Source organism: Triticum urartu, chromosome 3A, assembly GCF_056163025.1.
Source record: "Triticum urartu cultivar PI428250 chromosome 3A, HENAU_Tu73, whole genome shotgun sequence".
NCBI lineage: Eukaryota > Viridiplantae > Streptophyta > Magnoliopsida > Poales > Poaceae > Triticum > Triticum urartu.
Genome location: NC_141875.1, coordinates 58,946,977 through 58,974,928, shown reverse-complemented (window position 1 = coordinate 58,974,928; position 27,952 = coordinate 58,946,977). Strand labels below are relative to the sequence as shown.

General features: G+C 44.3%; 2 protein-coding genes across 22 annotated transcripts; one reads left to right on the top strand and one right to left on the bottom strand.

Annotated features, from left to right (window-relative positions):
• The first annotated feature begins 429 nt into the window (after positions 1-429).
• On the top strand, positions 430-5,871 carry LOC125542804 (uncharacterized). Of its 21 annotated transcripts, XM_048705983.2 has the most exons (13): positions 433-792; positions 1,153-1,279; positions 1,715-1,830; positions 1,932-2,079; positions 2,375-2,490; positions 2,584-2,679; positions 2,770-2,852; positions 3,012-3,070; positions 3,950-4,071; positions 4,319-4,488; positions 4,549-4,710; positions 4,975-5,180; positions 5,484-5,871. In XM_048705983.2, the coding sequence occupies exons 6-12, from the start codon at positions 2,668-2,670 to the stop codon at positions 5,003-5,005; spliced, it is 639 nt and encodes a 212-aa protein (XP_048561940.2). In that variant the 5' UTR covers positions 433-792; positions 1,153-1,279; positions 1,715-1,830; positions 1,932-2,079; positions 2,375-2,490; positions 2,584-2,667; the 3' UTR covers positions 5,006-5,180; positions 5,484-5,871. The 21 variants fall into 21 exon arrangements, 13 of the variants coding, with proteins under 13 accessions (XP_048561940.2, XP_048561942.2, XP_087402470.1 ...); XM_048705985.2 differs by lacking the exon at positions 1,715-1,830 and having other exon boundaries at positions 1,978-2,079; positions 2,371-2,490; XM_087546344.1 differs by lacking the exon at positions 1,715-1,830 and having other exon boundaries at positions 2,371-2,490; positions 2,655-2,679.
• An 820-nt stretch (positions 5,872-6,691) lies between these two features.
• On the bottom strand, positions 6,692-7,192 carry LOC147978525 (uncharacterized). Its single transcript, XM_087514779.1, has one exon. The coding sequence runs from the start codon at positions 7,190-7,192 to the stop codon at positions 6,692-6,694; it is 501 nt and encodes a 166-aa protein (XP_087370905.1).
• Positions 7,193-27,952: the final 20,760 nt, after the last annotated feature.

Sequence of the window (27,952 nt, the reverse complement as noted above, 5' to 3'; positions counted from 1 at the left end):
CTGGGAGTAACTAGTAAGCATGCATGCACTCCAGCTCATTGCTTCTGTACACGGTGCGTGCATTCTTCATCGGTTGGTCGATACATGACGTTTACTTCGTATATACAATAACGACTTGTTGGCAGACACGGTAAGTACAGTAGTAGTAGAGATATAGTCAGTCTTGGCTGTTCACACATACATTGTCCGATAAAGTAGTGGGCGTGCTAATCATATGCCATCACGAGTTGTTTGTCTGCTTCATGCAAAATGTCAATACATGCATTGCATGCACATTAAACACATTCAGCTGCGCAAAAGGGGCGGGCTCTGGTTGTGTCCACGTCGGACTGGCTACGAGACAAAAACGACGATTGGGAAAATGATTGGGCGGGAAGGACAAAAAGAATACAGACCGAGAGCAGTGATTTGTCGTGCCAGATAACACCTCCCCTGGCTTTTCCCTTCTTCACGAAGCCATCTCTTCTCCTTCCACACGCCTTTTCTTTCTCTCCCAAAAAATAGCATCACACAAGCCAGGGTTGCCGCCGCCGCGCGCATCCCAGCTCCTCCAGTGCCCGCTACCGGAGAAGGCGCCCTCCTCTCCCTCAGCGGCTGCCACTCTGGCTGCGGTGGCGCAGGCACATGGACCGGGCCCGGCCCAGCCGCAGCAGCGCAGGGGGAGAAAGCAAACCTGCCGCCGAACGGGGTGCTGATGGTCGACCTGCTGGGGGAGCCGGGAACGCGCTGGGGGCTCGGGACCTGTCTCACACAGGTGCTGCTCGCGGCAGCTGCCATGGCCTCCACCGTCCGGTGCGTGCTCCCCTCCCGCTCCACCCCCCCTCTCTCTCTCTTTGGGTCTCGATCCATTTCCCGTATGCTCCGAAAGCAGATCGATTTCTTCCTCAAATTTTGGAACAGGCATATTATTCTGTGCGAGGTGGGATTTTCTCGTTTTCAGTTAGTCTGAAGCGATTTCATATGTATGTGCTTCAGGGAGCAGGAATTATGGGTCAAGTGATATGAAATTTAGATACTTTGATGTGAATTTGCATACGTGGTATTTGATTTTTGAATGCAGAAACAAAGGCATCTAACTGCAATGCTCTGCTTCAGGAGCAGGACCTAAGATTAGAGGCCTAATAGGGTTTCCTGTGGAATTTTGTTCTGCAGGGGCTGCGGATGTACGATGTGGACAAACAAATACATTGTCCGGCTGGAGGTGGATTCTGAAGCAGCACTCCTACTTCAAGGATGAGTCTATGGAATTCGCCCACAGTTCATATGGATCTGTCATAAGGTATCAATAAAATTAGTTGCAGCAGTCCATGAAGTTCATGTTGTTAAGCATCACAGAAACAGAAACAGAAACATCTATAGTTTTTTGGTGCCTAGGCTTTTACTATTGGAAGTAGGGTACTCCATGTGGTTCTTTGCCCCCATCTATGCTTTATTAATCTATACATGCATTGAGTAAAATTTCTTTATTTTTGACTGATGGTTCATTGATATTAATTGAAATATGGTATTGCCCACGTACAAATGTAATCAAGAAACATGCTTGTATTCTCATGTGTTACCCCAGAACATTAGTTAGGTGACTGTCTGAGAATACTTGATGCTCAAAATATATGGATAGTGCTGTGCTATGTGTATTGTGTCCATGTGCCAGTTGAATCATCTCATATTGCTTTGAAGCTGCTAAGTATCGAGAGATTGATTCTCTTTGTTCCAGCTGTTCTTGTTTTTAGCAGACAAATGTGGGAGAATGTACCAATTGAATATATTGGTTCTTGGGTTTATTATTAGAGCCTTTTATCTGCATATATACATAGAACGGAAAATGCCTAGGTATGCGACACCAAATTTAGTTTGGCTTGTCTACACTTTTGTTATTTTTTTTCTTGGAACTTAGGAACCTGAGGTTTTGGTCGTTTCTTGTTTCCTTATAGTACAAGCATGTTGCACAAGGCTTCTTGATAAATGTCAAACTTGAAGGTGTATATTGGGTATGCTACTAATTATTATGGGCATGGGCACGGCTGGTGGACTGGCCGGCGGCCGGGTGGACAACGGTGGCTGCCCAATGACCATCATCAGGTACGATTTGGCATGAAAAATTTGTAGGCTTCTAGGTATGCTATTAATTATTGTTGGATGGAAGTAAAATTTCTCTCTGTTCTTCTCTCCCGGTTGTGCTGCAGGTACTACCATTTTTTTGATTCTGTCTCAAGAAAACAACCACAACCTCTTTTGCTTGATTCCCAATTTCGCGTATATATAGCTTTGGTTGTTCTTACCTAGCCTTTTATACCCACCATAAATATTTCTTGTTATGATTATTTGTTTTGCATTCTTGATTATTTGATTTGTGTTCTTAATTGGGACAAGCTAGGAGGAAGAAACATTATTTAGCTTCCGGATCTTCGTTTCGAATGACTCGATGTGGCCTTGGTGACGGCCCTGCTAGATAGTTCATCGATGGCAGAGACAAGCAGTCCCAAGGCATAGGTAAGCTCCTTTGTTTGATATATTTTAGCTCCGTCCAGCAGGATGGGCAACCACCTTCTCTTCAATTATTTATATCTATCTGTTTTGGTGTAGGTTTCGCTAAATTTGAATTTTCAGTTTTGTCTACATTGAGTTGTTTGTTGTTTGAATATTTTATCAAGTAGAACCTGGCTTCTCATGGACCTCCCGGTATTTGCCTAAACAATGGTTAGTATGTATCTTGCTACTATCAATTATATTTTCTCAAAATTCTCATAAGCATGTTCCTTGAATATGTAGGAATACTACATCAAGAAGAACGATCGGGTAGAGCTTATCGCAATACTTGGACTATTTGGACTGCTTGTCAGTACAATTCAGATGTATCCTCTACACAGTTCATTATTAATAGCAGACCCACAGAGGAAAATTGTCATAATTCATTGATATTGTCATCTATAGATTTGATCTTGTTATTGCGTAGTTAAAATATCACTACCTTTTTTCTGGAACAAAAATTTCTTGACAGTACTCTCCTGGAGAAAATATTCATGTGACCACCTAACCTTACAAAATATCAGATTTTCTACAAATGGTACATGTAAGTTATTGCAAGAGCATTATCCAGCGGAACCTTTTTATATCTAGATTTAGTACAAAGTACAAATAAGAGCGTAGTTACAATCATCCATGAAGACCAATCTCATATCTGCATTTAGTACTAACAAAAGTTTGGTTAACACATAAAGCTCCCTAAAACAGGGGATAAAAGATTAAGGTGTCTTACTATTGGAGATGTCATGAGAATACAGAGTTCGTGCCACCTGCCTTCTGAAAATGATGTGCTATGTACATATAAGCTACCTATATAGGTCCAGTTTGGACTGTGTTCGTGTAGACCGATCAGATTTCCAGTCTATTGCTTTGTTGTGTTGTATAGCATTGCCATGTTTAATTCCAGAGATTATCCTGTGTGGACATCATATGCTAATATATACATCATGTCATGATTATTCTATAGTATCATCATTATGAAAAAAATAATTTGTCCCACTGTTAAATTTGATACACCTGTACATGATGTCATATTTATCTTTTGGTGCTGGTCTTGACAAAATTTAATTTGTTCCACTCTTAAATTTGATACACCAGTCTTCCAAATTATCCATTAAATCATTTGTTAGCAGGGCCAAATTATAGAAGCTGAACCAGTTGTTCCAAATTATCCAGTTCAAATGCTATACAACACAGCGAAGCTGTTCCAATCTTAGAAGCTTCTACAGAGTATTTGTTTTTTGTACTACTTGGTTGACGAAATGATTTCCTTATAAGCTGGGATAAGGCGTTTGTAGTTGGTATTTATACACAAGCTCAATAATTTTCAGGCTCATCTCATCTCACGTTATTTTTCGGTTTGTTGTATGCTCACCGGCGTTCTGTTTCGAGATATTGATTGGGTGTTGGGTATGGGTGTTTGCAGGTGGGGCCTGCGTTATTCCCGGCTCTGATGTCAGTGGACATGCACCGTTCTTGTGTGGATTTGAGTGTCGTGGCATGTGGTGGCTCTTTGTCAGATGCATCAACGGCTGGTGTTGTCATCAGGTATGGATTGCACCCAGGCAATAGCGGCATGCCTCCATTCAGGAGTTTGGGTGCCTCTGTTTGGGTTGTGCCTTCCTTTCCTTTTTCTTTTGGTCCTCTTTTTTCCTTATTGTGGTCTGTTCATTGATTCAGTGTTGTTCTTCACAAAGAAAAGGCCCACTGCCCAGATCCTTTGGCATTTGAAATGAGTTTGATAGTTAGAAGAGATTCTTTGGTTGCAGTAGTTTGATCTTTGCTTTGCGATTAGGAGCAGAGCAGCGTCACCATTATTGACATCGTATTTAAGTGGATGGCTGAAATAGATTTGGAAGTAATTGTATATGTGTTGTCAACATGGTATCATATCACTTTGTGGAATGGTATGGAGGAGGTCGCCATCACAACCGGCGAAGAGGATGCATACGTCCTCCTTGATATGTAAGCCATTGTTACTTCACTCGATCCGACCCGATCCGATCATTCTTGGCTTTGATCTAGGCTTCTTCTTGTGTCCATACGAAAGCGAGGTTGTACTACCGTCAAAATGCTCAATCCCATGGAGACTGCCAAATTCCGCCTCATCGTGAAACAGGCCAAGGCCCTCAAGATCTGCAACAATCATCTCCTTCACACCAAGAAATGCCAGCCTGCAGCTACATGGTAAGCCCCCCACGGCAAATTTTTCCTCTTCAGATCTTTGAACAAGCTGACGGTACATGCATTCTAGCAATTTATCATATGGGTCCTATGTGGTCTATAGATGGTGTGGATCCTATAATAAAGAAGGGTCGTCTTTGGCTGGATATTTGGTGAAATGGCCGATTGCTTGTGCCATTTGTTTCCTGTCTTTTAAAATGATGATAATCTTTCTCATTACTTTCAAGCCTAAATATTTATCATCCATACATGATTCTGCATCTATAGGTTTGGTCGTGCCGTTAACTGCCTATCTTGACGACATTGACGCTGAATTTATCGACCCTCCAAAGAATGAGATGTTAGATGTCGCAGAACTCGTCGGTGATGTTATCGAGCATTCACGGAAACCAAATGTCATAGTTTCTACCAATGTGCGTGAACTATTGGAATGCCCTGTGTGTTTGGTTCACATGTATCCTCCAATTCATCAGGTATGCCTTCTTGTCGAACTAATCACATTTAACAATAGCATCTCGGTTGCACCATACTAGCCTTATTCTAGGACTATAGCTTTCTTTGTGTATGCCGATATATGTGATGAGATAAGAATATCTAGTTGTAGAAGAGTATGAAATTGCCGCCATGGTAGGCAAAGCTAAAATAGGGTTTTGGTTGGTGAGCTTTTTATATGAGTCCCTTTCATACTAATAGGTGACATCTCTTCCTTTCTGTTAACCATCCCATGCATCAAGCCTACTTCTGACTAGCTCCATGCAAACATTTGGAACTTACAGATTGCAGCACTCTCCTATGTTGGAAGATGGTACAAGAAATGTGCATGCCGCACTAAGCTATTTGCATGAAGCACTATTATTAGTACTTACAGAAGCTGCTAACTAAAAGGGTGTCCACCTCCTGTGATGGATATTTTTGCTGTAGAACTTATCCTAACTGGATGTTAGAATATACTCCCTCCGTCCAGAAATACTTGTCAGAGAAATGGATGCATCTAGACGTATTATAGTCTGGAAATATTTGTCGGACAAATGGATTTTCATCCTTATGCTAACTAGATGTTAGAATATATATCATCCATGTAAGAATCTATAATTTTCATTTTGTGCAGCTATTCTTAACTGTTAATTTGATTTTTAGAATTTACATGTTGATATTTCAAGATCATGTCAGTGGCTTCTAAATATTAGTTTGATGTTTAGCTAATGCTCATCTTGCTTCTTAGATGGCGCAAAATTTAATCCTTTAGTGTCCGCAACATTGCTTTGCAAACCTTTGGGACAGTAGAATTGATTGTGTTGCTTGGTTATGATATCTGAGCATCTCTAATGCAGAAATATTGTGGTGTTGTGCTAACTGATGGTGGTTATTTGTCCTTGTCAAGAAAAATTGAGGCTAACAATCATTAGTTCATTGTTATAGGAGAACAAATGTTTGTGAATTTGTGTGAAATGGACGCACGGAAGGCGCAATTAGGTGCTTCAGCCAGGCAAGTGCGCCACAAACACACACTCAGGAGGCCCGCAATGGCGGGCCCCAACCACTAGTGGCGTAGTGTCCGACACGTAATGCTTCGCTCGTCGGCTCGAGCAGGGGTGACATGCGGGATGGAAAATGCCCGATTCATCGTCGTTCGACTTTTTTCTTTCTTTGCAGTGCATGGGATTCGCTCTAGGATTCAGCTTGACTCGATTCGCTAACGTACGTAATTTCAGGAATAAAATTGTTTTTTTTAAGTGGAACACCTTGCATTCCAAAAAGTTTACGGTGGACCGACCAGATTGGCGGCCACAGCAGGGGTTACATCCGGTGGCAGATCGGACTGCCAGAGCAGCTGACTATCGGGCTCAGCCCTCGCACCCACAGCAGCTAACAAGTGTGCTGGGTTATTACATGCCCTCGGACAGAACAAGACTTTGTGCTCTATAAACCCTAGCTGGAGGAGGAACTTCGCCTCGCGGATTAGCACTCCAAGAGAGCTACGATCCTAGGATGTGCCGTCAACGGCTAGCTGCAAGAGTTGGCAATCGGTTTCAAAGAACACCCAACCCATGCCTTGTAGCTCTGCGAACTGAATGGCCTTCACCAAAGCTTCCGTTTCCGCGTGCATGGCACTACTTAAATTCAGGAGTCTACCCGCTGCCGCCACTATGCAGTCCCCTGTGCTGTCCTGAACCAGGAGGCCCCATCCTCCTTCTCCTGTCGTATGGTTGAACGCAGCGTCAAGGTTGATCTTAACAACTTCTGTCGGAGGGGCGCTCCATTTAGGTGGTGGGTGTGAGCCCTCTGGGTGTCGCGGCTGTTTGTCCGTGGCGAGTACTTCCCATTCCTTCGACAGGCATCCTACCCGCGCACTGAAAGCCTCTGGGCTCTGTCGCTTCTTCTGATGGTTGGCGTTGTTTCGCTCCGCCCACCAGGACCATAAGAGGCAGATTGTACGCATCTTGATCTCGCTTGGCAGTTTGAACATGGTCACGAGCAAGTCCATAGGGGTTTCACACAGCAGGAGTCGCTGTCTAGTATACTCAAGACCACCGTGTCGCCACATGCACTTAACTTCCTTGCAACGCAGAAAGAGATGGCATCCATCCTCAGCTTGTCGACCGCATAGATGGCATCGCACGTCCAGCTCCACTCCAATTCGTTCGACATTATGCCGGAGGGGGTGGCTGTTATGGGCAAATCTCCAGAGGAAATGATGAACTTTAGGGGGGCACAGCAGTTTCCAGAGTGCCTGCCAAAACTTTGATTTATCCTCCAGGCCGGACGAGTTCTCCCCCCTTTGGTGGTTTTTCTGCTGGTCCAACAGGTGCACATAAACCCTGTAGGCTGATCTCACCGAGAAGAGACCCTTGGCGTCAAAATACTAGGCCACAAAATCCTCAAAGTGGTCGCGAATGGGAATGCTTATGATTGTCCTCGCATCTTCCTGACAGAAAGTTTGCTGCACTAGTTCTCCATCCCACGTACTTGTAGCCGGGTCAATAAGCTCCGACACCCTCGTTAGTAGATGGGCACCTTGGAGTGTCCTTGGTCTTCTTGTGTCATTTGAGGGCAGCCATGGATCCCGCCAAATATTGATCATATCACCTGTGCCTACCCTCCAAATCATGCCAGCCTTAATGACCTCAATACCCTGGAGCAGACTACACCATACATAGCTCATCCCTGGTGTTGCTACAGAATTCAACACCTCTCCGTGTGGGAAATATTTGCCTCATAGGACTCGTGCACACAGGGACTCCGGGCACTAGATGAGCCTCCAGGCTTGCCGTGATAGCATTGCAATGTTAAAGGCGTGTAAGTCGCCAAAGCCGAGGCCTCCCTGCTCCTTCGGCAGGCACATTCTTTCCCATCCCACCCAGTGGTGTCGCTCCTCCTCGTCTTGATTAGCCCACCAGAAATTACACACCATTTGGCTAATACTCTCACATAGAGATTTTGTTAGATCAAAGCAAGACATGGCATATGTGGGCACGGCTTGGATGACCGCCTTGATTAGGATCTCCTTGCCTGCCTTTGATAAGAGCTTGATTTTCCAGCCTTTCAGGATCTCCCATATCCTATCACGTAGATACTCAAAACATTTCTGTCTTGACTGCCCGACGTAACTTGGTAGGCCAAGGTATTTTCCTTGCAGACTTTCCGAGCGTAAACCGAGGAGGGACAGGAGCTGGGTCTTCATTTGACTCGAGATGTTTTTACTGAACAAAACAGCGAATTTATCCCTATTGATCATTTGTCCCGACCCCAGCTCATAGACGTGCAGAATGTGGTTGACAGCCTGCACACTGTCCGGTGTAGCCTCAAACAGCAATAGTGAGTCGTCAGCGAAGAGAAGGCGACTAACTGCAGGCGCTCCCTCTGCCACAACAATCCCATTGATCTGATTTGTGCTTTCTGCATGTTGAAGAAGTGCCGATAGCCCCTCTGCACACAACAGGAATAGGTACGGCGAGATGGGGTCCCCCTGCCGCAATCCTCTTCCCGGTATGATCTGGTCCATGTAAGCCCCGTTGATTTTGAACCTGTACTTCACCGTCTGGGTACACATGTTGATCAGCTGAATAAACTCATTGCTAAAACCCAGCTGGATCATAACTTTCTCAAGGAAACACCATTCGACCCGGTCATATGCTTTGCTCATGTCAAGTTTTAAGGCGGCGTATGATTTCTTCCCGGTTCTCTTCCTCTTCAGAAAATGTGTCGTCTCATAGGCCAGCATTGTGTTATCTGAAATGAGTCGACCTGGTACAAAGGCACTTTGGTTTGGTGAGATAACCTCCTCAAGAATGCACTTTAATCTGTTGGCAATGACTTTGGACACTAATTTATACACCACGTTGCATAGGCTAATAGGGCGAAGATTCTTTAGAGTGTCTGGGTTCTGCACCTTTGGGATATGCACTACAAGAGTGTCGTTACATCCCTCCGGCATACTACCGCCTCACAACACGTGTGAAACCTCATGTACCACATCATCACCTACCAGATTCCAATAGTGCTTGCAAAAAACAGCCGGGAGACCTTCCATGCCCGGAGCCTTTAGGTCACCAATATCATCAAGGGCTTGTTTCACCTCTTCCCTGGTGTATTCAGCAGTGAGGAAATCGTTCATTTGGGCTGTCACCTTAGGTGCGATCCGGGATAAGATTTCAGGGGCGTCCACACCTGCCACAGGGGTAAACAAGAATAATAGTTAGTAATAATAGCCTTCATTCCCTCTTCGTCTTCCACTACCACCCCGTCCTCCCTCCTCAACTTCTTAATAGAGTTCTTCCTCTTCCTCTCTGACATGTATGCCTGAAAGTAACTTGTGTTTCTGTCTCCCTTCACCAACCAATTTGCATGCGCCCGCTGTCGCCACACTAGGTCCTCCTGCTCCTCAAGCTTCTTAGCTTGAAGCACAAAGTTTGTTCCTTCTCACTTGGCTGTCCGACAGACGGCATCTTCTTACCTCCTCCAGCTCCTTTTTTACTTTTTTATTCTCCTCCCCAGATCACCCAAAACCTCCCTACTCCATGAGTCCAAAGCCCTCATCACCTGTCGCAGTTTACCCTTGACCTCCGATCCCTGCGCCCCCTCCCACGCCTCCTGGACGATCCCGTCGCACCCCTCCTCTAGCAGCCATCTTGCTTCAAAACGCACCAGGCGCTACCCCGTGGCCGCCCTTTGAACCCTTGGACTGGTATCCCTCATAAGCACCACGGGGCGATGGTCCGAATGCCTGGGATCCCCATTAACAATTTTGTATGCTGGGAAGCATTGAGACCACTCCGGTGAGGCCACCACCCGATCCAAACGCTCACGAATATATCCATCAACACCGTAATTTTTATTTCTCCAAGTAAAAATATCCCCCTCGAAACCGAGGTCATGAAGATTACAAAAATCAAGGGTATCCCGGAAGTTTTGCATATATCTATGGGCTCGTGGTACACCTCCTTGCTTCTCATGGTTAAAAAGAACTTTGTTAAAGTCGCCCATGCAAATCCATGGTAGGTTACTTTGTTGTTTGAGTGTCTGCAGTAATTGCCAAGTCTCCACCTTCCTCTCCATGTGTGACTCCCCATAGATGCCCGTCAGACGCCATTTGAAGCCATCTTCCTCCTGAATGATTGCATCAATGTGCATCCTACCCTTCCATCTCACCGTCAACTTTATTCCCCGTCTCCAGAACAGCGCTAAACCACCACTTTTACCATCATTATTCCTGACTTCCATGTTATGCAGTCCCAAAAGGTGTCTAAAATTTCCCATCTTGTTCTTATCCAGCCTTGTTTCAGACAAAAACAGGATCTCGGGGTCCTCCCTCCTCTGGAGATCCAGAAGACCACGAACTGTCGGCCTATTCCCCAATCCCCGGCAGTTCCATGCGATGAGCTTCATTTGGATGTGCCAAGCTGTCCTAGCAGCCCAGTGTTCAGTTCTTCTGTCTCGGTGCCCCCCATTCTGTCTACTGCCAGTTTCAGTTTTTTGCCCACAACTGCCTCCCCACTCACCATGTCCTCAGCAGCCCTCTTCCTTCCCTCCTCCTTGTCCTTCTCCGCCACATCCGTGTCTTCCTTCGCCTCCCCCTTCTCTCCTCTAGATTTAGTCCTTTTGTAGCGCCCCGGCGTCCTCCCTTTCTTCTCCTCCAACTGGTCAGCTGGTCTGTCCCACAGGTTTGCTGGTACGTCGATCTGCATGGACACCACCTGCATGGCCTCGGTTTCAGTACCGCCCTTCCCATGCACTACTACTGCACCGTCTTGGCTCCCCTCATCTACTTCCTGACTACCACCCCTAGCACCATTCAGCGACTGAGCCTGCGTCAAAGGATTGGCCATCTGGGTTTGACCCCTTCCTTCCTCCTCTTCTTGCCCACTACTCGGTACAGTGTGTGCTGAGTCCGCTCTAGGGGCTACATCGCCGTGTTTAGCTCCACCCTGCTCCACCCTCCGATCAGTCTCACTCTCCTCCACCGCCGGAAACATTAGGCGCTTAGGCGTTCCCTCCCGCATTGTCCCCAGGTTCTTCTTGAGGGGCCGGGTGACCTCTTGTCCACGCTCCTCCTCCTCCACCCTATCTACCCAGTTCTTACTATTCTTTCTCCACGACAGGGCATCACTTGCTGACAGCGATCTCCCCTTCCAGGCACCCATACCTTTACTGCTCGCTACACGACCACCAATAGAGTCCCGGCTATCCCCCCCCCATTTGCCTCTCCCTTCTGAACCTCCTCTCCTCGGCATGAACACCCGCAGTCAAGGCCCAAACTACTGTTGTTCCCCCTTCTTTCGTTTCAGGCTACACAGCTTCTTCGTATGGCCAACGATACCACATACATAAAAGAAATCCGGGAGGTATTCATATTCAAACGGACACCAATTTTTATCCTCCTTCTCCTCCCCTACTTCTGCTTGACCCCGCTTCACATTGGTTGCACTCGATTCATCGTCCAGGAAGAAACCTCGCATGAGTGGGCCGTTGATGTTCATACGCACTTTAATCCTCAGAAACTTTCCGACCGCCCTGCCATCCGCCCTCGCATCCACCTCCAGTACTTCTCCGATCTCCGTCCCTACCTTCTCTCCTACCTCCCTGCACATTAAACCCAGTGGAAGACGGTGCACTCTCACCCAGATGGGGATCGTCTCGAAGGCATAATCCTCCAGCCTCTTCCATGCATCAAAGTCCTCTAGGACTAGCAGATCGTTGCCAAATTCCCACAGTCCTCCCTCCAGTGCCATTCTTTTCCCAGACTCCTGGCCAAAGGTAAACATAAACTTATTCTCCCCAACCTCCTTGCGGTCCAAGCCTTTGATGGGGCACCAGATCCTGCCAAGTGTCTCCGCCATTGCCTCGACGAACACCGGTTTCTCTGAGAACAATTTTGCCAGCGCTTGTGGCTCTACCACCCCCGCCTTTCCAGACCCAGCCCATCCGATCTTGACGCTTTTCCTCTCCTCTGACAACCTCAAATTCTGCAGCAAACCCTCCACCCTCTCCATCCTCTACAGTAGATCGAGAACTGACACTAGGTGACACGGTGGTGTACGATCGCGAGCCCTAGTACTCGCAAAAGGCCTTTTGGTGGATGGTTTGGGTGAGGGAACGGGAGACACTACGGGAGGCGACAGCACGGGGGGTGACCTGCCGGGGGAGCTCAGCCCGACCACCACTTGGAGTCGATGAGGGACAAAGAGATCTTGGCGGAGGGATGACGGCGGCACCATGAACCCTAGATCGCCCCACAATCGCCAGGGGACAAACGAACTGCCACTCATGGGGCGGACCCAACTACACCCTCACCCTAGAGTACAGGATGATCTGATGGCTTAAACAGGCCAATTAGATCTATTAAGATTAATAGAAATAAATAAATAAAGGGATAACGATAAGTGAAGGGGTCCACGTATCAACGTACGTGAGCCTCAATCAGAACAAACGCGCCTTGATCGGGGGCGCCCAAAAACCAAATCGGGTTTTGGGTCCCCTATCGCCAGCGCCATATTAAAAGGATATTGGAGAGAGCTGGCAACCTGCGAGATCACAATTCAGGTAAGGTTTACTCTCCTCCCGATATTCTCACCCCATCCGATTACGGAGAGCGCTGCAGCGAGGGGAAGACCTAAGCCAGCCGTCACTGCTGTCCCTGGCCAGTGCCGGTGGCGTCTTGAAGGAAACAGGACGTCGAGGAGAACCTCTACTTCAACTACATCACCCCTGCCTCAAGCCTGCACCAAGCAGGCGATCATGTCCACTCATGTGACATGTAAAGAATCCCTAAAGACATCTCTGTTTTTGATTATTCTGTGATCTAGACGCAATCAGTTCCTGCTAATGGCATCCCAGAGATGCATAATTACTCCAACAATGGTATCAGTCGCCAATTTTGATTGCAATAGGTCCCTATATTATTGATCTGTAGATCGACACAAGTTTAGATCAAGTCAGGTTTAGGATTTTATGGTCAAAATTGAAAGTTTTAGCCCCATGATCATGCTACTGTTTGATATTCATGACAATTGCCGTCTGCAAATAATTATGTGATACCCTAATTTTGCTTCAGATCATTACTATTAATGTTAGTTCCTTTTCACGGTTAATTAGAATCAGTCATGTTTAAGTACTGATTCCTTTTTTGATAAGCAAATTAGAAGGCAGAGGTCTAAACAGTATACAAACAGTAGAATCCCCAAATCAAGAACCCTAGAATAAATCCCCAATTTTGGTAGAACCCTAATTCTTCAATTAGGCCTAGTTTTTTCACCAACTAAGCACTAACGAATGCGATTTTGGGCGAGAATGAGAAGAAATGCTCACCAAATGCGCCGCGTAGCCGCCTTTTCCCTTCGGGGCCCGCACATCGCCCACCGTTGCGCGAGGGCGGAGACGCTGCGACGCCGTCGTGCCCTGGCCGATGCGCGGAATGCTCCTGCGCCTTGCCGCCGCTCTTACGGACGCGCGGGTGTACGGGTCGTCGCCCTGCACGTTGCCGTCGACCCCAACAGCCGCGGAGGCCGGCGCACCCCTCACCCATCGAAGAAGCGCCATATGCGTGTGCGCCGGAGCCACGCTCGATGGGGGAGTGATAACACACAAGTATAGGGGATTGCAACAGTTTTCGATAAGTAAGAGTGTCGAACCCAACGAGGAGCTATAGGTAGAACAAATATTCCCTCAAGTTCTATCGACCACCGATACAACTCTACGCACGCTTGACTTTTGCTTTACCTAGAACAAGTATGAAACTAGAAGTACTTTGTAGGTGTGATAGGATAGGTTTGCAAGATAATAAAGAGCACGTAAATAAAAAGTAGGGGCTGTTTAGATAAAGACACAACTGAGTTATGTTTAGTAGAGAGCTTTTTGTCACAAGAAAGTTATTTGTCCCTAGGCAATCGATAACTAGACCGGTAATTATTATTGCAATTTTATTTGAGGGAGAGGCATAAGCTAACATACTTTCTCTACTTGGATCATATGCACTTATGATTGGAACTCTAGCAAGCATACGCAGCTACTAAAGATCATCAAGGTAAAACCCAACCATAACATTAAAGCATCAAGTCCTCTTTATCCCATATGCAAACAACCTACTTACTCGGATTTATGCTTCTGTCACTCACGCCACCCACCATAAGCAAACATGAACATATTGCAAACCCTACAGAGGGGATCCCTCACGCTTGCGCGACACGGAGAGCACCATAGGACAACACCAATAATAAAACATGCAACTCAAACCAATCACGATCATCAAATAACCCATAGGACAAAACGGATCTACTCAAACATCATAGGATAGCCATACATCATTGGCAAATAATATATAGCGTTGAGCACCATGTTTAAGTAGAAATTACAGCGGGTAAGAGAGAGGTTACACCGCTGCATAGAGGGGGGAAGAGTTGGTGATGATGGCGGTGAAGTTGTTGGTGAAGATTGCGGTGATGATGATGGCCCTCGGTGGCACTCCGACGCCACCGGAAGCGAGGGGGAGAGATCCCCCTCCTTCTTCTTCTTCCTTGACCTCCTCCCTAGATGGGGGAAGGGTTTCCCCTCTGGTCCTTGGTCTCCATGGCATGGGAGGGGTGAGAGCCCCTCCGAGATTGGATCTATCTCTCTGTCTCTCTCTCTCTCTCTGTTTCTGCGTTCTGGTATTCTGCCCTTTCACTGTTTCGTATATATATGGAGATCCGTAACTTCGATTGGACTGAAATCTTTGCCGTGATTTTTTTCCTAAAAATTAGCTTTCTTGCGGCCGAAGAAGGGCATTAACCGCCTTGCGGGCGGGCACGAGGGTCAGGGGCGCGCCTAGGGGAGCGCCCCCTGCCTCGTGCCTCCCTCGGGCACCGTCTCGCGTTGATTTTCTTCCCATATTCTCCAAATATTCCAAAAATATTCTCTGTCCGTTTTTATCCTATTTGGATTCCGTTTGATATGGGTTTTCTGCGAAACATAAAACATGCAACAAACAGGAACTGGCACTGGGCACTAGATCAATATGTTAGTCCCAAAAATAGTATAGAAAGTTGCCAAAAGTATATGAAAGTTGTATAATATTGGCATGGAACAATCAAAAATTATAGATACGACGGAGACGTATCAGCATCCCCGAGCTTAATTCCTGCTCGTCCTCGAGTAGGTAAATGATAAAAAAGATAATTTTTGATGTGGAATGCTACCTAGCACAATCTTGATCATGTAATCTAATCATGGCATGAATATTAAGACACGAGTGATTCAAAGCAATAGTCTATCATTTGACATAAAAGCAATAATACTTCAAGCCTACTAATAAAGCAATAATGTCTTTTCAAAATAACATGGCCAAAGAAAGTTATCCCTACAAATTCATATAGTCTGGCTATGCTCCATCTTCACCACACAAAATATTCACATCATGCACAACCCCGATGACAAGCCAAGCAATTGTTTCATACTTTTGACATTCTCAAGCCTTTTCAACTTTCAGACAATACATAAGCGTGAGCCATGGACATAGCACTATAGGTGGAATAGAATGGTGGTTGTGGAGAAGACAAAAAGGAGAAGATAGACTCACATCAACTAGGCGTATCAACGGGCTATGGAGATGCCCATCAATAGATATCAATGTGAGTGAGTAGGGATTTCCATGCAACGGATGCACTAAGAGCTATAAGTGTATAAAAGCTCAAACTGAAAACTAAGTGGGTGTGCATCCAACTTCCTTTCTCATGAAGACCTCAGGTGTTTGAGGAAGCCCATCATCGGAATATACAAGCCAAGTTCTATAATGAAAATTCCCACTAGTATATGAAAGTGATAACTCAAGAGTCTTTCTATATGGAGAACATGGTGCTACTCTGAAGCACAAGTGTGGTAAAAGGATAGTAACATTGCCCCTTCTCTCTTTTTCTCTCATTTTTTGGGCCTCCCTTTTTTTCGTCCGGAGTCTCATCCTGACTTGTGGGGGGATCATAGTCTCCATCATCCTTTCCTCACTGGGGCAATGCTCTAATAATGATGATCATCACAGTTTTATTTACTTACAACTCGATACTAGCGAAGACATGACTCTATATGAATGCCTCTAGTGGTGTGCCTGGATGTGCAATGATCTAGCGTAGAAATGACATCAAAAAATGGACAAGCCATGAAAACATCATGCTAGCTATCTTACAATCATGCAAAGAAATATGACAATGAATGCTCAAGTCATGTATATGATGATGATGGAAGTTGCATGGCAATATATCTCGGAATGGCTATGGAAATGCCATGATAGGTAGGTATGGTGGCTGTTTTGAGGAAGACATATGGTGGGTTTATGGTACCGGCGAAAGTTACGCGGTACTAGAGAGGCTAGCAATGGTGGAAGGGTGAGAGTGTGTATAATCCATGGACTCAACATTAGTCATAAAGAACTCACATACTTATTGCAAAAGTCTATTAGCTATCGAAACAAAGTACTACGCGCATGCTCCTAGGGGGATAGATTGGTAGGAAAATACCATCGCTCGTCCCCGACCGCCACTCATAAGGAAGACAATAAATAAATAAATCATGCTCCGACTTCATCACATAACGGTTCACCATACGTGCATGCTACAGGAATCACAAACCTCAACACAAGTATTTCTACAATCCACAACTCCTCACTAGCATGACTCTAATATCACCATCTTTATATCGCAAAACTATTGCAAGGAATCAAACATATCATATTCAGTGATCTACAAGTTTTATGTAGGATTTTATGACTAACCATGTGAATGACCAGTTCCTGTCATCTCTCTAAATAGATATAAGTGAAGCAAGAGAGTTTAATTCTTTCTACAAAATATATGCCCACGCTCTAAAAAATATAAGTGAAGCAAAAGAGCATTCTATAAATGGCGGTTTTCTATGTAAAGAGAAACAGGCAATCCAAACTTCAAATGATATAAGCGAAGCACATGAAGCATTCTATAAAGCCATACTCAAAAGATATAAGTGAAGTGCATAGAGCATTCTATAAATCAACCAAGTACTATCTCATACCAGCATGGTGCATAAAAGAAAAATGAAAACTAAATGCAAAAGACGCTCCAAGATTGCACATATCGCGTGAACGAAACGAATTCGAAAACATACCAATACTTGTTGAAGAAAGAGGGGATGCCTTCCGGGGCATCCCCAAGCTTAGACGCTTGAGGGGATGCCTTCCGGGGAAGAAGATAGAGAGAGAATGAAAGTCATTCCCTATGCCTTAGCCATAGGTTCTATAAAGTATGCCATGTTGTGTACCAGACCTATTGTATACCCTGCCCTGTGTTTGGCAAGGGAGTACAATAGTGATCTAGGAGTAGATCACTGGACATTGGTCAAAATTATCCTTAGTGGAATAAGGATATGTTTCTCGATTATGGAGGTGACAAAAGGTTCATCGTAAAGGGTTACGTCAATGCAAGTTTTGACACTGATCCAGATGACTTAAAGTCTCAATCTGGACACATATTGAAAGTGGGAGCAATTAGCTAAAGTAGCTACGTGCAGAACATTGTTGACATAGAAATTTGCAAAATACTTACGGATCTGAATGTGGCAGACCCGTTGACTAAACTTCTCTCACAAGCAAAACATGATCACACCTTAGTACTCTTTGGGTGTTAATCACATAGCAATGTGAACTAGATTATTGACTCTAGTAAACCCTTTGGGTGTTGGTCGCATGTCGATGTGAACTATGGATGTTAATCACATGGTGATGTGAACTATTGGTATTAAATCACATGGCGATGTGAACTAGATTATTGAATCTAGTGCAAGTGGGAGACTGAAGGAAATATGCCCTAGAGGCAATTATAAAGTTATTATTTATTTCCTTATATCATGATAAATGTTTATTATTCATGCTAGAATTGTATTAACCAGAAACATAATACATGTGTGAATACATAGACAAACAGAATGTCACTAGTATGCCTCTACTTGACTAGCTCGTTGATCAAAGATGGTTATGTTTCCTAACCATAGACACGAGTTGTCATTTGATTAACGGGATCACATCATTAGGAGGAGGATGTGATTGACTTGACCCATTCCGTTAGCATAGCACTTGATCGTTTAGTTTGTTGCTATTGCTTTCTTCATGACTTATACATGTTCCTATGACTATGAGATTATGCAACTCCCGTTTACTGGAGGAACACTTTGTGTGCTACCAAACGTCACAACGTAACTGGGTGATTATAAAGGTGCTCTACAGGTGTCTCTGAAGGTACTTGTTGGGTTGGCGTATTTCGAGATTAGGATTTGTCACTCCAATTGTCGGAGAGGTATCTCTGGGCCCTCTCGGTAATGCACATCACTTAAGCCTTGCAAGCATTGCAACTAATGAGTTAGTTGCGGGATGATGTATTACGGAACGAGTAAAGAGACTTGCCGGTAACGAGATTGAACTAGGTATTGAGATACCGATGATCGAATCTCGGGCAAGTAACATACCGATGACAAAGGGAACAACGTATGTTGTTATGCGGTCTGACCGATAAAGATCTTCGTAGAATATGTGGGAGCCAATATGAGCATCCAGGTTCCGCTATTGGTTATTGGCCGGAGATGTGTCTCGGTCATGTCTACATTGTTCTCGAACCCGTAGGGCCCGCACGCTTAAGGTTTCGATGACAGTTATATTATGAGTTTATGAGTTTTGATGTACCGAAGGAGTTCGGAGTCCCGGATGAGATCGGGGACATGACGAGGAGTCTCGAAATGGTCGAGACGTAAAGATCGATATATTGGGCGACTATATTTGGATATCGGAAAGGTTCCGAGTGATTCGGGTATTTTTCGAAGTACCGGAGAGTTAGGGGAATTCGCGGGGGAGTATATGGGCCTTATTGGGCCATACGGGAATAGAGGAGAGAGGCCAAAAGGAAGGAGGCGCGCGCCCCCCCTCTGGTCCGAATTGGACAAGGGGTGCAGCCCACTTTCCTTGTTCCTCTCCTCCTCTTTCCTTCTCTCCTACTCCAACAAGGGAAGGAGGAGTCCTACTCCCTGTGGGAGTAGGACTCCCCCCTTGGCGCGTCCTCCTCCTAGGCCGGCCACCTCCCCCCCCTTGCTCCTTTATATATGGGGGCAGGGGGGCACCCCATAGACACAACAATTGATCATTGATCTCTTAGCCGTGTGCGGTGCCCCCCTCCATCATAATCCACCTCGATCATATTGTAGCAGTGCTTAGGCGAAGCCCTGCGACGGTAGAACATCAAGATCGTCACCACGCCGTCGTGCTGATGGAACTCTTCCCCGACATTCTGTTGGATCGGAGTCTGGGGATCATCATCGAGCTGAATGTGTGCTAGAACTCGGAGGTGTCGTAGTTTCGGTGCTTGATCGGTCGGGCCGTGAAGACGTACGACTACATCAACCGCGTTGTCATAACGCTTCCGCTTTCGGTCTACGAGGGTACGTGGACAACACTCTCCCCTCTCGTTGCTATGCATCACCATGATCTTGCGCGTGCATAGGAAAATTTTGAAATTACTACGTTCCCCAACAAAATCATCATGTGTAATAGTAAAACGCAACCCATCAATATAATCCTTAATAAGGGTAAATTTCTCCGATATAGTGTAGTCGGGAGAATTCAAAATGATAATAGGACTATCATGTGTGGGTGCAATAGGAACAATTTAATGTTTAACATAAGGAACTATAGCAAGTTCATCTCCATGGGCATAATTTGTATTGGCATCTTGGCCACAAGCAAAGCAAGCATCATCAAAAAGGGATATTTCAAGAGAATTAACAGGATCATGACATTCATCGGAGCAATCATCCTTCGGTAAGCATGAAGGGAAGTTAAACAATGTATAAGTTGAAGAGTTACTCTCATTAGATGGTGGGCATGGGTAGCTAATCCCCTCTTCCTCCTTTTGTTCTTCGCTCTCCTCATCATCTTTTTCATCCAATGAGCTCACAGTTTCATCAATTTCTTCTTCCATATACTCCTGCAAAATATTAGTCTCTTCTTGGATAGCGGAGGAGTCCTCAATATATGGTTTAACATAGGCATTAGAAGCATAATTATCATAACAATATTCAAGTATGGCAATATTTTCAGACTTGTAAAGAGTAGCATCATACTTTTCAATCAAAGAAGCAATTTCATAAGCACCCTTAAAAGCAACAAATTCTTCAATTTGTTGAACATCATAGTAATTATAAACACCCTTAGCATAAGAAGATACGATTCCATTATCACTAAACGAACATTGGTAGGGAAGGTGTTTCTTAGGGTCTTCAGAACAACAAGTATAATCACAGATTTCGCATAAATTTCAAGCATAGCATTGCAAACGATGAATTTGATCCAGTAAGCGTTTCCCTTTTTTGGGTATTTTGGGTATTTTGCGTTCCCTTTGATCCAGTAAACGATGAAGGTGTTTCTTAGGTGTCACAAATAACAAGCATGCTCATCTAAAGATTTTCCCTCAACTAAGCTAGTTGGGGTTTCAGCACGAGCACATAGGGATCGAAGATGATCCAAGTAATAAGCTTCAGGAGTGTGATAGATTTTGAGTGGTTCTTCAACCATTGGTACAGTAGGTACAACTATTTTTTTTGGTATTTTGCGTTTCCTACCCATAACTAAAGATAGAAAACAACAAAGAACAACAAATAAAAATTACTTAGTGATAAAGCAACCAAGCACATACGAGAATATTCACCCCCACGCTATGACTCACCGACAATGGTGCCAGAAAAAGGTCTTGATAACCCACAAGTATAGGGGATCGCAACAGTTTTCGATAAGTAAGAGTGTCGAACCCAACGAGGAGCTAAAGGTAGAACAAATATTCCCTCAAGTTCTATCGACCACCGATACAACTCTACACACGCTTGACTTTCGCTTTACCTAGAACAAGTATGAAACTAGAAGTACTTTGTAGGTGTGATAAGATAGGTTTGCAAGATAATAAAGAGCACGTAAATAAAAAGTAGGGGATGTTTAGATAAAGACACAACTAAGTTAGGTTTAGTAGAGAGCTTTTTGTCACAAGAAAGTTATTTGTCCCTAGGCAATCGATAACTAGACCGGTAATCATTATTGCAATTTTATTTGAGGGAGAGGCATAAGCTAACATACTTTCTCTACTTGGATCATATGCACTTATGATTGGAACTCTAGCAAGCATCCGCAACTACTAAAGGTCATTAAGGTAAAACCCAACCATAGCATTAAAGCATCAAGTCCTCTTTATCCCATACACAAACAACCTACTTACTCGGTTATATACTTCTGTCACTCACGCCACCCACCGTAAGCAAATCATGAACATATTACAAACCCTACAGCGGGAATCCCTCACGCTTGCGCGACACAGAGAGCACCATAGGACAGCACCAATAATAAAACATGCAACTCAAACCAATCACGATCATCAAATAACCCATTGGACAAAACAGATCTACTCAAACATCATAGGATAGCCATACATCATTGGGAAATAATATATAGCGTTGAGCACCATGTTTATGTAGAAATTACAGCGAGTAAGAGAGAGGTTACACCGCTGCATAGAGGGGGGAAGAGTTGGTGATGATGGCGGTGAAGTTGTTGGTGAAGATTGTGGTGATGATGATGGCCCCCGGTGGCACTCCGGCGCCACCGGAAGCGAGGGGAGAGAGCCCCCTCCTTTTTCTTCTTCCTTGACCTCCTCACTGGATGGGAGAAGGGTTTCCCCTCTGGTCCTTGGTCTCCATGGCATGGGAGGGGCGAGAGCCCCTCCGAGATTGGATCTATCTCCCTATCTCTCTCTGTTTCTGTGTTCTGGTATTCTGCCCTTTCACCGTGATTTTTTCCTAAAAATTAGCTTTCTTGCGGCCGAAGAAGGGCATTAACCGCCTTACGGGGCGCCCACGAGGGTCAGGGGCGCGCCCCCCTGCCTCGTGCCTCCCTCGGGCACCGTATCGCGTTGATTTTCTTCCCATATTCTCCAAATATTCCAAAAATATTCTCCGTCCATTTTTATCCCGTTTGGACTCCGTTTGATATGGGTTTTCTGCGAAACATAAAACATGCAACAAACAGGAACTGGCACTGGGCACTGGATCAATATGTTAGTCCCAAAAATTGTATAAAAAGTTGCTAAAAGTATATGAAAGTTGTATAATATTGACATGGAACAATCAAAAATTATAGATACGACGGAGACGTATCAGGGAGCGCACGTGATTCATCCTGCTGCACGCTCCTCCGGTGAGCGCAGCCACAGCGCGACCATGGCCGGCGCACCTCGAGCCGCCGTCGAACGCCGTCGCTCTGAAGAGAGAGTGAGAATCGGGAAGGAGGGGAGGAAATGGTCTAGGGTTTGACCGGGCCACTGGTTTTGCTCAGTTGCGGGGCGATCCGAGTCGTCGGCTCGATCCGACGACTGAGAGCATCGTGCGGCTCCCTGCTGGGCCAGCGGGCGCTAATGGGCCATTTTCGACCATGGGCTGCGGCCCAGGTTGTGACGGTTCATTGAAAAGTTTTTTTTGTTTTTCAACGTGTTTTTGCTGCCGGGCTGGGCTCTTTTACGTGTAGCCATGGGGATTTTGGGCCAAAATCACGGTCGTGTTTTTCTGTGTTTTCTAGTGCACTGTAAGTTAATATCTTTTATGTTTTGCACTGTTTAAAGCAGAAAATGCCTAAAAATATAATGAACACATTATTATTCTGGGTAAATTGAACTAACGAGATATTTTGTTCAGGATTTATTATGTGTTTGCATGATGAATTTTTTTAGACATCAAAAATAATGATATTTTTTCTTATGTTGATGTCTAAATTGAGAATGAAATGACTCTGATTTTAATTCGGACCAACGTTGTTTTATTATTATGAGTCATCACTTATGATATTTTCATTTCATGTTTTTTCTGCCCAATGGTGTTTTGAAATGGAGTTGAAATTAATTACATGGCATGTCTATTTTATTTTGCCAACGTAAAATTTCATATTCATGTCAATTACTCATAAACTCTTTCATGTCCATTACAGCTTCCGCTGCATTTACTGTCAAACCATTGACAGGTAGTAACTTCCCTCGTTGGAAGAACTCGATGGAATTATGCCTAGCCGTCCATCAGTTTGATTATGCTTTACGGGAAGACAAACCAATGGCTCCCGCTGCTGGTGTCACGGGGTATGATGAACTAAAGAAAACTTATGATTCCAAGATGGAGATATGGGAAAAGTCAAATCATATTGATATGCTTGTGATGAGATCATCCATATCACCTGACATAATTGGGGCACTACCCAAGAAAGATACTCCTAAGGAATTCATGGCAGGCCTAGATGAGCAATTCAAAGGCTCCGACAAGGTTTATGCGCAAGAACTTTTTCACAAGATCCTTGGGAAGTATAATAATGATGGTGATGTCAGGGCTCACATTTTAAAGATGGTGAATTCTTGTAAGAAATTGAAGGCATTACAATGTGAGATCAATGACAATCTCCTTGTCATCATGATCTTGTACTCCCTCCCTGAAGAGTTTGATCAATTTAAGATTAACTATAACTCTCTTAAAGTGAAATGGACAATCACAGAGATATCTCCAAGAATTGTCGAGGAAGAAGAGAGGATTAAGAGGCAAGGAAAGGACCAAGCCTTTTTGGTTGGCTCCTCCAAGAGAAAACACGATGGAGCAAGCTCTTCTAAGCAACAGCCACAAAAGAAGTTCTTTAAGAAAAAAAATCATCAAACGCATATAAATCAAAGGAGAAGGTGGACGATAAGAATGAGGTTCATTATCAGAAAGACTGTCCAGAATTCCTCAAATGGTTGATGAAGAAAGGTACTGATGAAATTACTTTCATTGATGAAATGTTATATGTTGATTACTCTACTACCTCTTGGTGGATTGATTCAGGTGCAACCTCTCATGTTGCTAATTCTATGCAGGACTCAAATAAACCAAACCATGACTTGATGTTGAAGCCATAGGGTCAATCACCTTAGAACTCCACACTGGCTTCCGTCTTCATTTAAATAATATTCTTTATGTCCCTACCTTAAGTAGGAATTTGATTTCGGTCTCTTGCCTAGATGATAACATGTTTGAGAGCAAGTTTGGGAACAAACAATTCATTTTGAATTATTGTAATAAGAACGTAGGCCTCGGCGTCAGACGAGGCCAATTATATATGTTATCATTGAATGATCTATCCTGCATGTGAGTGATGTATGTAATATTGAGAAGAAATGGAAGGGTGTGAGTACCTCTTCAAAATTGTGGCACCGTTGTTTAGGCAACATTTCGAGGGGGAGAATTGAAAGACTTATTACAAATGACGTACTCCTTTCATTAGACTTCTCTGATGCAGACAAATGCATTGATTGTATAAAAGGTAAATACGCAAAAACGATTAGCCACGGGTGTCCTTGAACTCATACACACTGACATATGTGGACCCCTTAATGTTAAGTCTATGGATGGTTTTGATTCGTTCATTACCTTCACAGACGACTTTTCTCGATACGGATATATTTATCCTATACGTGATCGATCAGAAGCTTTGGACAAATTCAAAGTGTTCAAAGCCAAAGTTGAGAACCAACTAAATACTAAAATAAAAGTTGTACGATCAGATCATGGGGGAGAGTATTATGGTAGGCATGCCCCTTATGGGAAAATTTCAGGACCTTTTGCTAAGTTTCTCTCTAAGAATGGAATTGTTGCCCAGTATTCAATGCCTGGTGAACCTCAACAAAATGGCATGGCTGAACACCGAAACCACACACTTATGGACATGGTGCAAAGCATGCTCAGTCATGCAAGTTTACCAGTCAGCCTATGGATGGAGGCATTAAAGACGGCCGCACATGTGCTAAATCTCGCTCCTACTAAAGCAGCACCGAACACACCTTACGAGATGTGGACAAGAAAGAAACCGAGCTTGAATTACTCACGTGTATGGGGCTGTCCCGCTGAGGCTAGAATTTTCAATCCACAACTTAAGAAATTAGATCCAAGGACAGTTATTTGTTTCTTCATTGGATACCCTCATAGGGGAAAAGGGATATCATTTCTATTGTCCGGGTCACACCACCAAGTATGTGGAGACTTGACAAGCAGTATTTTTTTAGGATAACAAAGCCACCGAAATAAGGGAGATCAATCTTGAGGAGAAACGGGTATGTGTTCCATCCCCGACTATCCAAGAGATTGTATTGCCACTACAAAGTATAGTGACGTCTCATGCTAATCCTCAATCTAGTACTTCAGGTGCTGAGGCTGATGGTGATCCTGAAACTAATGTCAATCGAGAAGGTGAAGAGGATCACCAGTCGGGTAATGAAGATGACCCTCAGAACAATGATGCTCCTCCACCACCTCCTCCTGTGGGCAGGCCACGGCGTGAGAGAAAGGAAGCCATATCAGATGATTATATCACATACATGATTGAGGATATGAATGGTCTAGGAAAGGTGGAGGATCCAACCTCTTATAAGGAAGCCATTAAAAGTGAAAATATATCCAAGTGGTTGGTTGCCATGAAAGACAAGTTGCAGTCTATGGGCTAAAACGATGTTTGGGACTTAGTAGAAGTTCCCGATGGAGCTAAGAAAGTAGGCTGCAAGTGGGTCTACAAAACCAAGTATGATTCCAAAGGGAATGTCGAACGGTTCAAGGCAAGGCTAGTGGAAAAAGGGTATACACAGAGAGAAGGCATTGATTATAAGTAAACCTTCTCTCATGTGTCAATCAAGGATTCTTTTAGAATCATAATGGCATTAGTAGCTCATTACGACCTAGAACTACACCAAATGGATGTTAAAACGGCATTTCTGAATGGCGACTTAAAAGAACAGGTTTACATGGCTCAGCCAGAAGGCTTTGTTGTAGAAGGGAAGGAACATTTAGCATGTCGTCTAAAGAAATCAATTTATGGCTTGAAGCAAGCTTCAATATAGTGGTACCTCAAGTTTGATAAAATTATCAAAACTTCTGGTTTCACCAAAAATGTTGTGGACAACTGCATATACATTAAGTTTAAAGGTAGTAGGTTCACATTTTTAGTCCTATACGTTAATGACATATTGTTGGCATGTAGCGATAAGGATACGCTGCATGAGACCAAGAATTTTATTTCATCCAGTTTTGATATGAAAGATCTTGGTGAAGCCTCGTATGTCCTCGGCATCGAGATTCATTGAGATAGGTCCAGAGGAACGTTAGGACTATCTCAAAAGGCATACTTTGCGAGAGTACTGGAAATATTCAATATGCATAAGTGCTCACCCTCACCTGCTCCTATAGTTAAGGGCGATAAGTTTGGGACATTTCAATGTTCGAGGAACCAATATGAAACTGATCAGATGAAGTCGGTTCCTTATGCTTCAGCTATCGGAAGCATCATGCATGCTCAAGTGTGTACACGCCCAGATTTATGTTTTATAACCGGGATGCTTGGCAGATACCAATCAAATCCAGGACCGGACCACTGGAAGGCCGTAAAGAAAGTCTTGCGTTATATGCAAGGAACTAAGGATTTCATGCTTACATATAAAAGAACTGATAACCTAGAAATTGTTGGTTATTTAGACTCTGATTTTGCCCGGTGTGTGGCTAGTAAGAGATCCACGTTAGGTTATATATTCACACTCACGGGAGGAGCTATATCGTGGAAAAGCTCCAAACAAACATTAACTGCTGGATCTATGATGCAAGCAGAATTTGTAGCATGTTATGAGGCCATCGGGCAGGCTGTATGGCTAAAGAATTTTATTCCCGGAATTAAAGTGGTTGACAACATATCTAAACCAATTTTATTGTACTGTGATAATGAACCCGCAGTTTTCTATATGAGTAACAACAGGTCAAGTGGTGCTGCCAAACACATTGACATAAAGTATCGTGTTGTGAAAGATAGAGTCCAGGATCAAACAATTGATGTTAAACATATAAGAACGAAACATATGCTTGCGGATCCGCTAACAAAAGGCTTACCACCCAGTATTTTTCATGAGCATGTTGCCGGCATGGGACTACTAGAAGCCTTATGATTCATGAATAAGAGGACCAACTAAATAAACCACTCCCCAATTAGCAAAATGTTTTCCATTTTGAAATAGGCGGGTGTGCTATAAGTGTTGAGGTTCTATGGCGTTTCGAGCTGTTGTAACACCTCACTTTGGTACATCATTTCTATGTAGAATGGGCAAATGAAGTTAAGCCTAACGATCAAGGGGAGAATGTTAGTTTTGATCTGGCAGCTTAAACAGGCCAGTTAGATCTATTAGACTAACAGAAAGAAAATAAAGGGATAACGATAAATGAAGGGGTCCAAGTACCAATGTACGTGAGCCTCGATCAGAACTAACGCGCCCTGACCGAGGGCGCCCAAAAACCAACTCAGATTTTGGGTCCCCTGTCGCCAGCGCCATATTAAAAGGATACGGGAGAGAGCTGGCAACCTGCGAGATCACAATTCACGTAAGGTTTACTCTCCTCCCGATATTATCACCCCATCCGATCAGGGGGAGCGCTGCAGCGACGGGAAGACCTAAGCCAGCCGCCGATGTTGTCCCCGGCCAGTGCCGGTGGCGTCCTGAAGGAAATAGGATGTCGAGGAGAACCTCTACTTCGACTACATCACCCCTGCCTCAATCCTGCACCAATCAGGCGATCATGTCCACTCCTGTGACATGTAAAGATCCCTAAACCCATCTCTGTTTTTCATTATTGTGTGATCTAGATGCAATCAGTTCCTGCTAATGGCATCCCGGAGATGCATAAT